Consider the following 16,513-nt stretch of genomic DNA (forward strand, 5'->3'; position numbering starts at 1 on the left):
AGCCCTGGCTTTTGTTCACAGCTCCAAGGCCCTGTGGAGCCTGGCACCAATTAGGGAGCAGGTAATTAATAAGTCTCTCTCAGAGAAAGAGAGATTTCTGGCACTGGGAAGGGCTTTTCCTCTTAACTGAAACCAGCTCACTCCTTCAAATCAGTCATTTTAAAGCCTGGTATTGTCCTTCACACCCACTGCAACTCTTCTGACCAGCACCAGCACATTTCCGTTATTACAGACTCACCCTCCTAGGACAGAAAAAAAATCTGCAACACTGCAAACAAAGACTCTGAGTCAAATCCACCAGGACCTCCCCAGAGCTCTGGCTGATAAAGCTTTCAGCAGCTCCAGCCAAGACTTAATGTCTGGCGAACAAAATGTTCTGGAAAAATGTCGTGCCTTCTATAAACACAATTTCCTGGCAGATCCGTCCTGTTTGTTTTAAAATCTGGAGAGGCTGACTCAGCCTGGCTTCTACAGGAGCTAAGGGAACACGATGGATTGAGGGGAAGGTGGAAGGAATGGAGTGTGGGGAGGGGAGAGAGAGGGGCAGAGCTGAGCCCCACGTGGCCCCCGGTGCTGCATGGAGCCGCTGCTCCTGCCCAGCTGCTCAAAGTTTATGTACACATTGCCCACATCCTGCAGTCTGTTTTTGGTGCCCAGGCAATTTTCCAGCATGTCTTTTGTGGGCAGGGAGCTGTCAGTGCTGGTGACAAATTGCCGCGGGGCATTCCTGCCCAACAGGCAGCATTTTTGCTCCTCTTTTGGCAACACTGTCCAGCAAGACTCCTTGGATGTCCTTGGGCTTCCCTGGCATGCCAAACATGCTGAACAAGCCCAGGCAGTCCCGGCCCACCAGGCGGCAGAACTTGGCCAGCTTCTCACAGCTGCTCGTGTTCTGGAAGCACTCATCAGCCAGTGTGGCCTCCCGGCAGCAATCCTTGGCAGGGCCGTCACCATGGAAGAGCTCAGCCAGCCGCAAAGCCTGCATGGCGATCTGCATCTTGATCTGCTTGTCAGACCCACACAGAGTCCAGATCCAGTCCACTCCAAACAGGGAAGACTGCTGCTTGGTCATTTTGCTGGTCATGATCCGCTTCTCCATGCCCTTTCCCACGCAGAAGACGATGAAGTTGACCAGGAAGATCTCGCTCAGTGTGTTTGTGGCTGGCTGGAATTTGCTTTGAGGATCTACAAAACCCAGATAATCCCTTCAGCCTTTGAGATGCATGGAACACACCCTGGCTGAAGACTTCACAGATGACCAGCATTTCAGCCTTGTTCTCCTAGTTGTCCTCCTGGGAGACCTTCTAGCCCATTTTCTCATTGTGGAGGTAATTTCCACATGCAGACTGCCTCAGGGACAAACCTTTATTTTCTAGCAAAGGCTTTGCAGGTGCTGGGCTCAGCCAAACCTATTCAGCTGCACATGGATACCTGCAGCCTTCCCAGTGAAGGTGGTGGCAGAACTGAGCTCTGTGTGCCCACGGGGCAGCCGGGCTTTCTCCTGGGTGTGTTTTTCCACAGCTGACTGAGCAGTGACCAGCCCAACAGGTCCTGTAGCTTTCACACTTAGTGAATTCATCTGTGCTTGTTTTCCTTATTGTTAATTCTGGCACCATTTCTTTGGCTGATGTTATCTCATTCCAGTATGATCTTATCTCCTTGGATCTCCTTTCTAGGACTATTGCACAGAAACCAGTTTTTTTGCACAGGGTGTTGCCTGGAGATAAAACCACCTTTTTCTTTTTATCTCCCAGACAAGGGAGATTAACACTTGGGACCAGAGAGAGTCTCTTTCACAGCAAGAAGGGACAGAGCACCTTGGAGGGCTCCCTCTGGAGAACACATACTGAGCAATGATCATGTAACTTCTCACCACACCAAACAACCCAAGATGGTTCAAATCTGGATCCCAGAAATAACTAAAAAGTCTTGATATAGTTGATTTTTTAGCTGTTAGTCAAGCCCTGCTAAAGGCACTACTGACAAACTAATTAATGAGTCAACAAAAAAATGTGTGATTTTGCCCCTTTTCCCTCCATTGTTTTTTGAATAGAACAGAACAACCTTCCATGGAAAATTAAAAGGAAAAAAAAGAGAGGACGTGAAAAAGGAAACCGGCTTCCAGAAACACTTGGCATTTTCCACAGACTTTATTGGATTTCACATGGTAATACACAGCAGTTACACTGCCCTCTCCAAAGAGGCACCAATTAAATACCTCGACGGTATGGACAGTGTGCACACACGCACCTAAAAACCTCCTGACTTCATCGCCTCTCTCGTGTCCTCACCCTGTAAGAGAACCAGGGCCCAGATGGCAGCTCCGAGGGGATGACCTGGCTGCCAGGAAACTGTTGTTTGGAGCAGAATGCTGCTTACACTGCACTTCAATAAATGATCATAAATGATCACTGCCCTCACTAGTAACACTCCAGAGAAACTGGAGAGTGTTTGTGGCTATTTCAGGACACAGTAGTGTGCCACTGGCTCCCTTTTCCCCCCCTGTGAATACCCAGTCCTGTCCAGCAGCCAGTGACTAGTGAGAGCCATCCAGAGGAACACTTTGTTTGGAAGCCTGTACCACGTTTCCCAATGCTTCCTCAGAGTTTTATGTTCAACTTCCATGTAAATAATAACAATATTGCAGAATATTCACAGAAAGGGAGGCTTGAATCCACATCCCAAGCATCTGCACCCTAAACCTTCCCACATTAAATTTTGCATCTTGGTACATCAACAATCACCTACACTTTACATCCTTCAAAGGTCCATGTTACCAGCTTACATCATTCTAATGCTGGAATATGCCTCTGATCCAACAGGAGCTCCCTGAAAATCCTGGGAAGAACCTTTCTTCCTTTCCTAGCTTTTTTAACAGTGTTTCAGAAACACCCCCAAAGTCAGCACAAACCCCAAATCCCCTGCACGACACCAGGAATGATCTCACTTCCAGCAAGGAGAGCGACAAAACGAGTGACAAAAACTTGGAAAAGCAACACCACCGCAAGGAGCAATTCCAGCTGGACTTTTGTTTGCCTTTTACAGAGCAAAGGAGCTTCATGCCATTGTGCTAAAATACATGCAACATTCAACACCATACAAATGACCACTGGAATAAAAAGTTACTTTTCTTTGTGTGCTTGCTTTTGGCTAGGACACCTTGCAATACTGGAAGTCTGACACAAGATTCCCACTGGCTAGTTAAGAATTTTAAAACCTGATGATCCTCAAGAGCAGAGGAGCTGTGCTTTAAGAAGGTAAATGACAAGCAACACATTTGATATTTGAATTTTGGAGGAAAAGTCTCACCTTAGGCTTAATAACATGAAATAATATATTTCCTATACATTTCTCTATATAACTTTATTTTTTTTTGCAACTACACCATCTTCATCTTAGTCACAGCACAGAAATATCCCTTCCATATGCAGGGAGTACTTTCAACTTTAAGGAATTTTTTTTTGAGTCATGGAAGTGTTAATAACCTTGTTGAATGCTAACTACTAACTAACTAACTACTGCTGCTGGGGACAAGAAAGAAGACATTTTAAAATGTGCAGTTCCTGGATGAGTCACTGCTAGAAGAAACATGCTTTAGAATAGTTTAATCTCAAATGAAAGATCATTAAACTGTACACTCAGTAAAAAGCAATGAAAGCAAACAGTTCCAAAGGTCAGCCTGCCTTTCCCAGTAACCAGCTGGTCTGCAAACTGGCATAATTTTTTTACAACCTTCTCCCCTTCCCTCGCACACCTTCAACTTTCTATCACTCTATCTCACAAAATTTAAATTTTTGCTTTTATATGTACTTCGTAGACTTATTTTTTATATTTTTTTCTATTTATTTTTTTAATAAAACAGTATAAAAATAGAAGCAACAGTCAAGAGCTACCAGGGAGCTTACAGAGGGCACGGATGACTGAAATCCTACATTGGATAGGGCTGAACTGGTGTTTGTGCCAAAGAAAAGCACTTAGAAAAGAGAAGTAACTTTTATTTTTCAGCTGCGAGCACAGAGAGAGCTGATGTGTGCTACCTACAAACGCAACCCTTTCACCTAACACCTTCTGTTCTTTTCAAACAGTATAAAGGATTATCTGAGGCCAGGAATAAGCATAAGGAGCACTAGCATACCACATCAATTTCAACGCAACACTCTGAAACATATTACCAGTTTGTACATTAAAAAGAGTTAAAACTATTACCATTCACCAGTGTCTGGGTGGTTTTCATGGCAGCTTAAGTAGGCACCTTATTTTTTCTCCTTTTCTCTTTAAAATTCTCCACCCCTCACTGTTACTTCTAACAAACAGAAGCAAGAGCAATGTAAAGAACATGATCTGCTGCCCATCATGTGGAACAGGGATGTCCTTGCACGCAGGAGAATGAGCCTTTGTCAGTGCCTGGTGGTGACTGTCACACATTGGAGTCCTCATCTGTTATACTGGTGCTAGGAGAGCGAGTGGCAAAGTCTTTGAACATTTCATCTTCCTTCAGCATGTGCTGGTAAGGGAAGGAAGGAAGAGTCAAAGTTTCTCAAAACTGGAGTCCGTCACCTGTCCTGTGCTGGGCAGCAAACACTGCCTGCCACTCACTGCTTTGTTCTGCTGACGGAAGTTTTCACCCACCCTGTTGCAAAACCAGCTCACTGCTGTCTGCTGGCCCCAGTGGCTTGAGCTTTCCACCCAGCAAATGCAGCCTGACTCCCAGCTGGAAACACACTGACCATGGGCAATGGGGCTGTGTCCTCTGCCCTCCCCGGTGTGTGGGGAGCCAGCACAGGCCACCAAACCTACCCACCAGGATGGGCAGGTACCTTCCTGAACCACTGGGTTTTTTTGTGCCCTCTGTCCCTGCAGGAGACCCAAAGGACCTCATTGACACTGTTTAACATGAGTGACTGCCAAGGGGTTTGCACCCATCCCACAGAAACAGAGACCTTACTGCACAGACCTCATTCACAGACTTACTGTCAGGTTGTTGATGCCTTCAGAAAATGCTCCTATTTGCCTCACCGTCCCTTCTGAATCTTCCATCTATATAAATCAAAATGAATAATGAATTAATAACAACTTATTTGTATCATAGCGTGGAATCATATAATGCATTGGGTTGAAGAGACCTTAAAAATCATGTCAGTGCAATCCCCTGCCATGGGCTATCCCAGGTTGCTCCAAGCTCTGTCCAACTTGGCCTTGGACACTGGCAGGGATGGGGCAGCCACAGCTTCTCTAGGCAACCTGTGCCAGGGCCTCACCACCCTCACAGGGAAGAACATTCTTCTAACTTCCTAAACCTCCTGAGATTCAAACCCACCCTCTGTCAGTATGAAGCTACTCTCCCTTGTCCTGCTAGGACAGAGTGACAATTAAGTGCAGCACACAATTTACTGATTACACCTGAGATGTTCAGACCAAGGGAGAAGCATGGCCTGTAAGGAGAGGAGAGTTACTCCAGAGCGGGCCCTAAAGATGCTGCATTCACAGCTTCAACCTCCTTGGAAGCAGACCCTCTTGTCACTAATGCTGTGTGACAGCAAGAAGTCAGGGCCTTCACAGGCCAAAGCAAAAGGAAGACTTCCCTGGGAAATGGAAGGTTTTCCCACCAAACCTGACAGCTCAAAGACTCAGAATTGTTAGAAGTGGCTTACCTGCTCTAGCCTGTCCAAATCATCATCATCATATACTCGGATATCCAGGCCAGGCTTAAAGCCCTTCTTCGATGCACTCCCAGATGCCCGCCCCAGCTCCATAGAACACACATACTCCTCCACATCATCCTGCTTCTTCTTCCTCAGGTTCCCAAAATTGCTGAAGGTAAGTTTCTTTGGCTTAAAAGTGAAGAGAAATTTTCCAAGGAATTAGAGAATCAACAAAGAACAGGCCTACTCGTTCTCTCCTGTTTCCATGACAAAAGGTCAAAACCCCAGTGCTCTACTACACAGATCATCTGAATTTCATGACAATGGCATCTGAAAGGACAAAGTGCCCTCTCATTCTACTACTGTTAAGACACCACCATTTAACTGATCCCAAATGAGGTGAAAATTTCACATTAAACCATGAGTGCGTAAACAGTAAGGAACAGTCTCCCTCCCAAACATCTCTCAGTACAAACAGGACAACACGAGTGCTACCCCTTGTCTCTGCAGGTCAGAGAGGCTAAGAAGTGGCCTGTTCATGGTAGACACAAGTGTCAGCCCCAAATCTCCCAGGTCCTGTTCTCATACTTCTTTCCTTAGGAACCAACCCCTTTTCTCAGACCTTACTGATGCACCCTCCCAGCATGGATAAAACCAGAGATCCAAATGCTTCCCTGGAATCTCCCACCCCTCCCAGAACAAGTGGCCTACCTTGACTTTGGCAGTTGCTGTCAGGAGGACATAGTCAGGGGACTCCATGGCTTCACGCTTCTGCTGCTGGGCCTCCTGCCCCACCAGGAGGTTGAAATGAGTGGCCAAGTGCCGCCTCAGCAGCGTCTTGTTGGGTGGGATGTTCAGGATCTGGGCCATGGTTTCTACATTGAAACGGGGCTCCAAAACCTGGGAATCCAATCACAGAGAATCCAGCTGAAGCCAGTACTGTCTGATGAGATCTCAAGGACATCCAGGCCTCTTGGTCATTCCCTAAGGCTGCTTTGGGATTTTCGTTTGTATTTTAGAGGAAATATACAATGAAGAAGGAGGAGAGTGTTAGCTAATTAAAGGATTCCTAAAATACTACCTCCAGGCTTTCCTTCTGGAGTTATAAATAGGAACAATAGGCAGGTAAGAAGTAATTAACAGATAAATCCACCCTTAACTGAAGTACTGTGTGAAGCTGCCACAAAATGTTTACCCAGTATCATCTTCCAATTCTGAAAAAGGTAGCCAGAGGAATCATGGAAAATAAACAGACACAGAATGTCTGGAGCAGGGATATAATTCCTAATCACCACAACAAACCTCTGCAGAGATAAGTCTCTTGTCTGGAGTATGTGATGCTAGAGCAATTAAAAACAATCCTGGTTTAACAGTGTAATCCCAAATTTTATAAAGGTAACAAGCTTCCCCCACAAAAGAAAACCATATCCAGGTTAGGAAGGCAGAAAGTGGCTGTTCAACAGCATGGCAGCACTGTAGGACAGGAGGTGGAGAATGCCATACCAAAATAGAATTGTGAGGGGAATACAGTCTATTAAACCACACTACTTCCCCTCGAGACATTAATATCCTTTAAATCATAAGGTAAGAAACTTCTTATTAAGCAGAATAAGCAGAAAAGGCATGTGCCACAAAGAAAATATCAGAACATTGACCTAGTAGTTCCCAGACATCTTTTTTTTCCTAAAATGGAAGAAGCCACCCCAAAAGCTCACCATCAGCCCCCCGTGCACTCCGCTGCCCCGCAGGTTGGGGGCGTACTCTGCCAGATCCACAGAGCGCAGCCACTCCATCACGCGGTGGTTGGTCCACTGGGTGACCTCAGAAGGTGTCACATTATTCTGCCAACAGGAGGGACAGGCAGGTAAGGAGACATCCCAAATTAGCTGAATCCTAGCCCCAGTCTTTATTGAAACATACTTCTCCTGCCCTTAAGGAATACAATCCTACTTTGCACTTGAGAAAAGAATCTCTTTCTGGATTGCTACCTCACAGCAAGAGCAGTGTGGGGATGGGTCTGGGCAGGGGTGTGTCAGGTCATTTGATTATTGTGCTGTGCACTAGGGTTATTTGCCATTTCTAGCAGTAGAGCTGAAAATTCAGCTGGTTCCATGAGATGCTATGCTGTTCTTGCAAATATACATTGTGGATCTAAATCCAAGAGTTTGGGTTGCTCTATCATCCACTGCCCTGTCCAGCATTTGCTGCTTCCAAAACACGATGATGGCAGTCTCCTGTCTGGTAATGAAGCCAAGCTCCTTTTACACAGAAAATTTTGACTCAGCCATCAGTTTTCTAGAGAGTTGCACTAGACTTGTGGCAAGAGTGCACTGAATTCAAGATGATTTGTTTTTCAGACTGCACATCAGACACTGGGCCAAAACAGCCAGGTGTTGGCTTGGAGGAGAAGCGGGAGACTTGGAAAGGGGGACATGAGTTTGGGATCATGGCAGGTAGAGGAAAGTAAGTGATGGCAGAACTTGAGGTTAAAAGAACAACATGAGAAACAGGAAACTAAAAATGAAGCAGAATGAGGAGACAGGAGGAGAGAGCAGAGCAGGAATAACCAAACACCAGGGATAAAGCCCTAGAGGACTCCACAGCTTCCTTGTAAAGCAGTACCTCATCAGATGGCCTCCTGCGGAGGCAGTTGGGCTCAAAGTTGTTTATTCTCAAAACCTGAATGGCTCTTTTGATGCTGAGGTGGTGAAGGACACTGATGACCTTCAAGGAGAGCAGATCATCCTGTCAAAGAGCAAGAGGGAGTTAATAAACACAGACATGTTTATTCATGGGAGCAGCATCCTCCTGGAGGGGACTGCTTTAGCCCCTGGCTTAAAATGGCACATATGACACACCAGGGGAAAGATTTTAATATGTCAGACAGGTGATTTATATCAAACCATTGTCCCAAAATAAAAACTTCCTGTGTTGCACTGTACTAGCTCTTGGGGGATGTTTTTCACACAGGGTACAGAGCTTAGTACAAGAAACATGGGGTAACAAGGAGGGGAAAAGGGTGAGATGACACATCCTCAGTGACAGGATAAGAGCCAGGACAGCACCAACACACTACACTAGACTCAGCTGGCATTTAATCCTGCTAGAAGTTACCTCAAATGTCCAGCTAGCAGTTTAACTGAAAAAATAAATTACCCTGAAAACTGGGACATTCTCTGTGGTTAGAATAAAAAAGAGGGAATAAGAAAGTGTCTCAAAGTCCAAGTGTAATTTGGCTAACGTAAATAAATTTATGCACCCTTGTTCCAGGGTTATCCTGGCTTAATCTTTCAGTTTTACTTATATGTTATGAGCACTGGAATCTATTTTGTCAGATATTTAAGACAAGATTCTTTGCTTACCCAAACATCCCACTGCGTTCACCTAACTTTGTGATGAATCTGACAGGAGGTTACTATGTCATGGTTTGCTATTTCATTTATTATAAAATAATAAATGTTCCTTATTATTTATTTTGAGCTGCATAACTTCAAAAGATCATAAGAAGTATTAGTTTAATACTTTGCATAGTCTGTTGGTTATTTACGGTGAATCTGTTGTCATAATCTGATGCTTAAACTTGCTCTAAAAATATCCCCAGTGATCTACAGTTAAAGGGCAGCAACAATGGTAGTAAAGTCTCCCAACACAAAGTCAAACTTAATGGAGGCTGCTGGCATCACACCCCCCAGGTGAAAGAAGAAGAAACAATCTCATAATAAATAAAATTGCAAACCATGACATAAAACCTATGCATAATACATGCAAGTGTGGCATGAAAAAGTAACTCATGGTTCATGAGAGCGCAGGGCTGTGATTAATTCTTTCTGCACAACAAAGAAGAAATCAGTATTAGCAATGTTCAATTTGCATTTGTGTCCCCAGAGAAGGAAGGTCTTATCTCATCTTACCTGAGCCCTTTCACAGAGGAAACCTGACTGGCAGTGAAGTGGGGAGTGGGGAGCTGATGCCTGCACTAAGCACTTTGAAATGCAAAAGCTGTTAAGTGTAGCCTGCTTTCAAACAAGCTGGCTCTCAGAACTGCAATTTTCTTCAAAGGAAATTGCTTGGGTTTTCTTCACCTAAGCATCCATGTAAGAAAGCAAGCAAGCTGATAGAACACTTGCTCACTAAAGAAAAATATTCCACCTGCTTCTATTAATTAATAACAATATGAACAGCAAAAGCATGAATGGCAACCACAGCACTTGCACACCTTTGTGTACAAAAGCCCCGCCTCAGCACACCAGTGTCACACACAGCTGTTAAGCTCAGGATTGTCCATTTCTCATTCAAGAGTCCAAATTCTTGCTTACTGTGTTTGCTCTTCCACCTGAATCTAGTAGCTCTAGAGATGGAAAGAACTTAGGAAATGTTTGCAGGTGAGCAGTAATATCTGATTTCTATAGGTTAGAGCTATTGGCATGAACAGAGGACACTCACTAGGGTTTGAAGGGGTCCTTTGAACACTGAGAAGCCAAGAACATGAAAAGGATGTCAGGAAAGGAAGAAACCATTTACTCACCACAGTCATGTAATGGAGCATGCGGCCATCCACCTTTCCCTCATCAAACTGGGTCTTATACTGGGGCAGGCCAATGTCATCCAGCCACCCTAGGGCAGGACAGACACTCCTGTTAGAGTGGCAGCCACATTACCCAGCACCACTTACTGCTCCCATCCTCAGTGCCCCAAATTATTCATGGTTAAGGACCCCTATCCAAAGCTACTGCTTCAGTATACAGTAAAATCTTACTGGTAACCCAGTGGTAATCCAGTTTTCCATGGTTGGTCTCCTCTTCAGATCCCAGTGCCTGCAGAGCAAGCTGGAGCTTCTTCCGATGCAAAGGGTGCTTTATCCCAAGTTCCTGTGAAAGGAAGAAAAGCAGTAAATCTAGAGACAATACTGTTTTATTCCTCCCTCTGCTGAGTGACAAAGGGTTTCTGAGAGTCACACTTTCACGGCATTGCTGGTGACCTGGCAGGTGCATTTTCTTTTTGCTGAATTTCAGTGTTGTTTTAGCAGACATTCAGCACTGGGAAAGGCCTACTTACTGGGGTGGGTTAGTTTCACAGTGTGGCAGATTAATTTAAGGAGTGGTGGATTCTAAACTGCATTAAAATGTTGGCCACAATATTCTCATACCAGGTTAAAAACAATTCCCACAATATAATAAAAATGTTAGCATTCAAAAAAATACTTGCTGGGATTAATTCATCCTCTCCCACTTAGGTAGCTAAAATTAAAATAATTATTTAGTTAAGAGCATAGATATGTCCCAAGAATTACTGAAATGCATTAATGCTTCCAAATGTGTAACATAATTTCCCAGTTTAGTTGCAAGTGCAGCCAGGACCTCTTTAATCCCATTTCACTTTCAGGAATGCCTGCTGGTTAATGTTACCTCTGATAGCACTATTATAAGCCATTATGTTCATAATACACTTCTCTTATTCAGTTGTAGTGTAACTACCCAACTGAGAAAACAGGCTTACTATTCAGTGAAGTGAGTGATTTTTTAAAAGCTGAAAATTCAAACTTTATCAAATACTATGGATTACAAGTTTAAATTGAATCAATTTCTTCTTTGTTTCTCATTTTTAAAATCAGACAAGCAATTCTGCAACAATTAGAGACTGATCAACCTGTGTGTAACAAATCCTCATTCCTCTTTGTATAAAATGGAGAGAAAACAATCAGAACAAAACAGCACCTTTTTACACCCTTCTCACATAGGCATAAAATAACTGTAGCATATATGGGTGCTAATGAAGCAGAGCTACAAACCTATAGGATAATGAGGCAATCTCATATGCATATTTTTAGAGGGTGCTATAGTCAATTGATGTGTCCAAGCTTAATGAAGTTAAATCACGTAAGCTAATTATTAGCTTCATTACAGAGCATTAAATTTCTACAAAACTTCAGCTAAAAAGAAATTGATTTGGCATCATTGCAGGTGACAGTATTATAAAATCTCATCTAGTTTACATTTTTTTACCAGGTGCACTTACAGACCTGATTTACATGCACAGAAATGGTGATTTTTTTTTTTTTTTGGTACCTTTATTTGAAAGGAGTGTTTCTGGTATTCCTCACCTTTTCCAGATCCTGCTGAGAAGCCTGCAGAAGTGTTTGCCCAGACAATATCCAGTGCCTGCCATTACTGATGTAGGAGCCAAGCCCTTGATCCTGGAGCCAGTTGCAAACCTGCTCCTTGGTCCACTTTGCGAATGGCATGTCCAGCTCACTGCAGGAGATGTTACCCAAAATAGACTGATAAATCCTGTGTTCCCAATCTCCTGTTCTCATAAATAATGAGAAAGCCAAACGCTAAGCCTAATTGTGGCAGCTGGGACAACCTCTGAGGGGGAACCATCAGCACAAAAAAGTGCTGACACTGCTGATCTGTTGCCACTGTCACAATAAACACAGCCTCCTATAATGTTACTGAAAAGAGCCATCTCTGCTGCCTAGCATGGCTACAGCTCTGGAGTGAGACTGGAATGTTTCACTTTCTCCTTTACTCCCTGAAAGTGCAGCAGGAAAAGTACAGAAGGAATATCTGTCACTGCCACGTGAGGGCTCACGCACTGCCTCGTGGCCCCATCCTGCAAAGGCAAGAGCTTAACAGCAGGACCCCACCACCCAGCCCACTTCACCCCTGCAGGGACCCTCTCTCAGAGGAGGAAGCGGCCTGGATCTGCCTGGTTTTGCCCAGTCAGGAGAGGGGATGTTTCATTTTGGCACTGCCCTCCTCCTCTGGGCCCTGTGCTTGGCTGGAGCCACTGGGACCCAAACACCAACACGTTGGCCGCACTCGTGCCTGACCTGTGGGACTGCCCCAGGTCCCGAGACCAGCCCAGCCGGGGTCCTGCAGTTGCTCTTGTCCCTCCTCTTTTGAACTCTGTCTCAGACATGTCATCTGGGTTGAAGGTGGTGGACTGACTTCTTTTAAGCCTAAAGAAAGAAAGCAAGAACATTCACATTTGGCTAAGGAAAAGGCATGTTGCTGCTGCCACTGCAACCAACACAGGCAAGATCTCCCCCAGGCCTCTTCTACCTGCCCCCAAACCACTGTTATCTCTCCCAAATACCACATGGGCTGCTGCTCTTGGGATATTAAACCACGGAGCCACACACTGGCAGGGGAGAAAGGAAGGTGTGTCCCCAGCAAACCCCTGCCCAAGCCCCAGCTCTGGAGAATGGTCATCTCTCATCTTCTACTTACCTTCCAAACAACTTCTTGATTCCCCTGGCCTTTTTCCTGGGATCTGGAGAAGGTGGTGTCATCTGCAAACTATCTGCTTCTTTTGGGCGAGGGGGCAAGCCAGCCAGATCCAAGTGGTCTGCAGATCCCTTCTCCGTTTCAGCTGTTAGAAAACAAAAGTTTTGTCAAGACCCTCTTGTGCAAGACTGTACAGACATGCTCCTGACCTTGGGAATGACTCCTGCTAAATTACTGACAGCCACCATGTCAAGAAAATGGGGCAAAGAGGGATGGGAAAATCCATGAGAAACGCCACATGTTCCTCCTTCATGAGCCTGGCTGGTAATGCTCCAAGGCAATGCTTTGCTTCAGTTAAGTGCCTTGCACCCAAGGTGGGAAAATCCACCTCATGAATCAAGTAGTGAATTAAATCCCAAATTTACTCTCCCTCAGGGAGTGCTCCTACAGTGCTTTCACAGACAGAGCCAAGGCACGTGGGTGCCCAGAAACAATTCAGTGCAGTGGCAGGGAACTAAACCAGGAGTCCCCAAAGCACAGAAAGCCAAGTAACTCCCCTGCAGATATCCTTCCCAATAACCACTAGTATTTCATTCTCTGGCCAGGAAATTCCAGCAACGAAACTCTTGCCCCAGAAGGAGGGCCCTCTTCCCCCCACTTCTTCAAATTGTGGAATATTTTGTTCCTCCTCAGAGGAACACCATGGAGTTTAGGCTCTGTCTGAACTGCATCTTCTGGTTGAACAAAACATCTCTGATCAGAGACTCTCAACATTACCACCCACTCTAAAAGCATTAAATCCTTGATCTGTAGCTGTTTTCCATCACAACAAACCTGAGGGCTCTTGTCCCCAAAGGGGAAGTTGCCACAAGAGCTAAACTATTAAAGGAAAAGACAATTTAAATATAATTTAAAAAGAAAACTGATAGAATTGCAGTATCTACTAGACTACATAAGCAGAGATGTGCTAGCAAGTGCCAGATAGCTGAATAAAACTACTATGCCAGTTGCTTGCTGGGGAAGAGTGAGAGCATGAGCTTGTTCAGCTGAAGCAGCTGTGGCAAGGCAGTCAGGCCTGGAATGACTTGCAGCATCTTTTAATATACCTCTGTAATTAAATGACCATCACTTGTGTTTTAAATGGACTTTCAGACTTCCAGGAGAAAGTAAACAATGCATCAAGGCAGAGCTTATATTGCTGGAACATGTGGTCTCAAGCCACAGAGTTAATGTTGAGATGGCCACAAAAGGGCCATGACCAGCAACAAACTATAGGCTTTGCCAATGTATCCTTCTGCTGGGCAAACCTTAGATGGTTCAGCCAGAACCTATTTTCCACCTTGTCAAACCTTGCAGTGAAGCAACAAGGTCAAAAGATCATTTCCATGCACTATGATTTGGCCACTATCGAGCACAGGGGTCCTGCCACTGACAGAGACAGCATTAACATCAAACCAGGCTGTGGCATTCGTGGGTTTTGCTTTACCTGTAGAAGGTAAAGCAAAAAAATCCAAAACCATGGAAATGGCATTCTAGAGAGAGAACACCAGGACAAGGTTGGGCGCATTAGTAGCAGAGATTTGCAGGAATTGCGGGTTTGCTCCTCATACCTGGCTCCTTTTCATGCACTGACACAACCCTGAAGAACAGGTAACATTTAGGGGGCCATGTAAGAAAAAGAGAGGGTCCAGAGCACTTGGGTCTCTTTGCCACCCCATGTGGCTGTACCACCACCCCACTGACACAGCTCGCCTTCCTAAGGCAGATCACACCTGTCCTTGCCAGAACCATCCAGGGAATGCTCACATCACAAAACTGGCTCTTATTTACTATGTGAATGGCTCCTTCCCCATCTGCACCAATTATTTCTCATTTGTTTTACTGAATCGTAAACACAACTACATCTAGAAGACACATTACACATGCCTTCCCTCAGAACTGCCTTAAATGAATGCCTGGGAAATACTGCTCATTCCCTACTTCACCACCCTTTAAACTCTTCTAGTGGATCCAGGGCAGGTGGCAGCACAAAGGTAACTACTAAGCATCACCAGTTCTCACCTGGTACCTCGGTCTGTGGTAACTTTGTGCTCAAAGTTACAGCAAAAGTCTCTGCAAACTGACCTGCAATCTCTCATTAGTAGCAGCTACTCAGGAACAGCACAGCTGACTTTTAGCAGAGGGCAGATGTTACGTGAAAACTCCTTTTAGTGATGGGCAGAAGCTCCGATGCAGAGCTCTGGTGCCTGGCTGTGGTTTGGGAAGTGTGTGGCCACAACCAGCTGTTAGCAGCAGTCAGGGCACAGGGCTGGCATGGGTAGACATGCAGGATTACTGTACCTAAAGTAGGTGCACTGGCACTTCGAGTGCGATCTTCAGATATCCACACAAGGCACAAACCCACACGCAGCACAACAGGAGAGAACACGCAGAGGCACAAGATCAAACACAATTCAAAACTCACGGCAACACAGTAGGGACAAAAGGAGGCAGGGACAGGAGACACAAGCGCCACACAAATGCTGAATTCACATGGGATTAGGAGTACCAAGTCACTGGGAAACTCCCTTTCACAACAAAGGAGTGGAGTAGAGCTCTGTGGTGGGGAGGGAAAAATGGCATCACGGTCACTTCAGTGCAAGGAGGTCATCTGCTCCAGGACCCACTGCTCCTGTGAAGTGGCAAATACCTGGAGAGCAGCTTTAACAGATGGGGGCACTGAAATCTGGGTAACATAAATAACTTACTCGAAGTCACAGCACCCTGAATTACATGGCATATCTTCCAGTCCTCTACAACAGCCACAAGTACTGTGTTTTGTTAGACAAATCAATTTCAGGACAACATAGGGGATTACACAAAAGCAAAGATGAAATAAACCAAAGCGAAAAGTCTAACCCTCAGAATAGACTGTACATCTATTCCAAGTAAGCTAGCAACTTCCCAGGCTGTATGTCACAGGCAAATATGGGCAGCATATCATCAATGTGTAGGTATGTTACTTGTTTTGAACAAAAATCTAAAATTCTCTTGGAGTAAGTAACAAAGCAGAAGCTATCCCCCTTCAGGCTTCTGAAATAGAGAGCTAAATTCCTGAATCTCATGCAAGAGAAAAACAAAAACCTCAGATGTCTGGCAGTAGATCTGATGCAGGGATTCACTGGATGCTTGAACTGGATCAGTGGAAAGACTGTTGGAACGCAGCAGTAAATGCAAGTAGAATTCCAATTAGTGGCAACAGTGACTTCTGCATTAAGCAGAATATTTTGTTTATTTCTTCGTCATATGCAAACGTCACCAAATGACAATACCAAAATAACCCCCCACCAACACTACAGGTAAAACGTGAGCTTAATGACTTGCCAGTCCTGTTCTTGTTGACACCACCTCTTTTGCAAGGCTGCTTAAGTACAAAAAAAAAACAAACCAAAAATAAGAATAGAAAGACTGAGTGCTGCTGTCCTATTTCTGTATATCTGAAAATCAGATATACAGGACTCAGGGGAAAAAAAGCCCACAAATCCCATGTGTCAACTACTGCCAGACAGCATTTCATGCAGCAGCAAGCCCCTACAAGGCCCCAGGGGAGATACCACAGCAGAGTCTGAACCACATCAAATATTTTCTTACATCAGTGATTTT

At 44.8% G+C, this 16,513-nt stretch overlaps 2 protein-coding genes across 21 annotated transcripts in view; both read right to left on the bottom strand.

The window, feature by feature from the left end:
* Positions 1 to 397: 397 nt before the first annotated feature.
* Positions 398 to 1,313, bottom strand: REP15 (RAB15 effector protein). Its single transcript, XM_041397165.1, is given in 3 exon segments — positions 398 to 732; positions 734 to 1,204; positions 1,206 to 1,313. Coding segments are annotated over 3 exon segments (834 nt in total). The 3' UTR covers positions 398 to 477.
* An 821-nt stretch (positions 1,314 to 2,134) lies between these two features.
* Positions 2,135 to 16,513, bottom strand: part of PPFIBP1 (PPFIA binding protein 1) — a 656,824-nt gene continuing 642,445 nt past the window's right edge. For 16 of the 20 annotated variants that reach the window (XM_041397130.1, XM_041397115.1, XM_041397126.1 and 13 more), the window contains 12 exons: positions 15,212 to 15,244; positions 12,875 to 13,016; positions 12,475 to 12,603; positions 11,743 to 11,893; positions 10,399 to 10,510; positions 10,168 to 10,256; positions 8,265 to 8,387; positions 7,358 to 7,483; positions 6,354 to 6,542; positions 5,652 to 5,831; positions 4,972 to 5,037; positions 2,135 to 4,504 (listed from right to left, as the gene is read on the bottom strand). In XM_041397130.1, the coding sequence (XP_041253064.1) occupies positions 4,418 to 4,504; positions 4,972 to 5,037; positions 5,652 to 5,831; positions 6,354 to 6,542; positions 7,358 to 7,483; positions 8,265 to 8,387; positions 10,168 to 10,256; positions 10,399 to 10,510; positions 11,743 to 11,893; positions 12,475 to 12,603; positions 12,875 to 13,016; positions 15,212 to 15,244 (1,427 nt within the window). In that variant the 3' untranslated portion in view covers positions 2,135 to 4,417. The remainder of the gene's footprint in view (positions 4,505 to 4,971; positions 5,038 to 5,651; positions 5,832 to 6,353; positions 6,543 to 7,357; positions 7,484 to 8,264; positions 8,388 to 10,167; positions 10,257 to 10,398; positions 10,511 to 11,742; positions 11,894 to 12,474; positions 12,604 to 12,874; positions 13,017 to 15,211; positions 15,245 to 16,513) is intronic. The other 4 variants (XM_041397134.1, XM_041397135.1, XM_041397132.1 and 1 more) reach the window with 1 other exon arrangement.

This window comes from Onychostruthus taczanowskii, unplaced genomic scaffold, assembly GCF_017590055.1.
Source record: "Onychostruthus taczanowskii isolate IOZ18803 unplaced genomic scaffold, ASM1759005v1 scaffold136, whole genome shotgun sequence".
NCBI lineage: Eukaryota > Metazoa > Chordata > Aves > Passeriformes > Passeridae > Onychostruthus > Onychostruthus taczanowskii.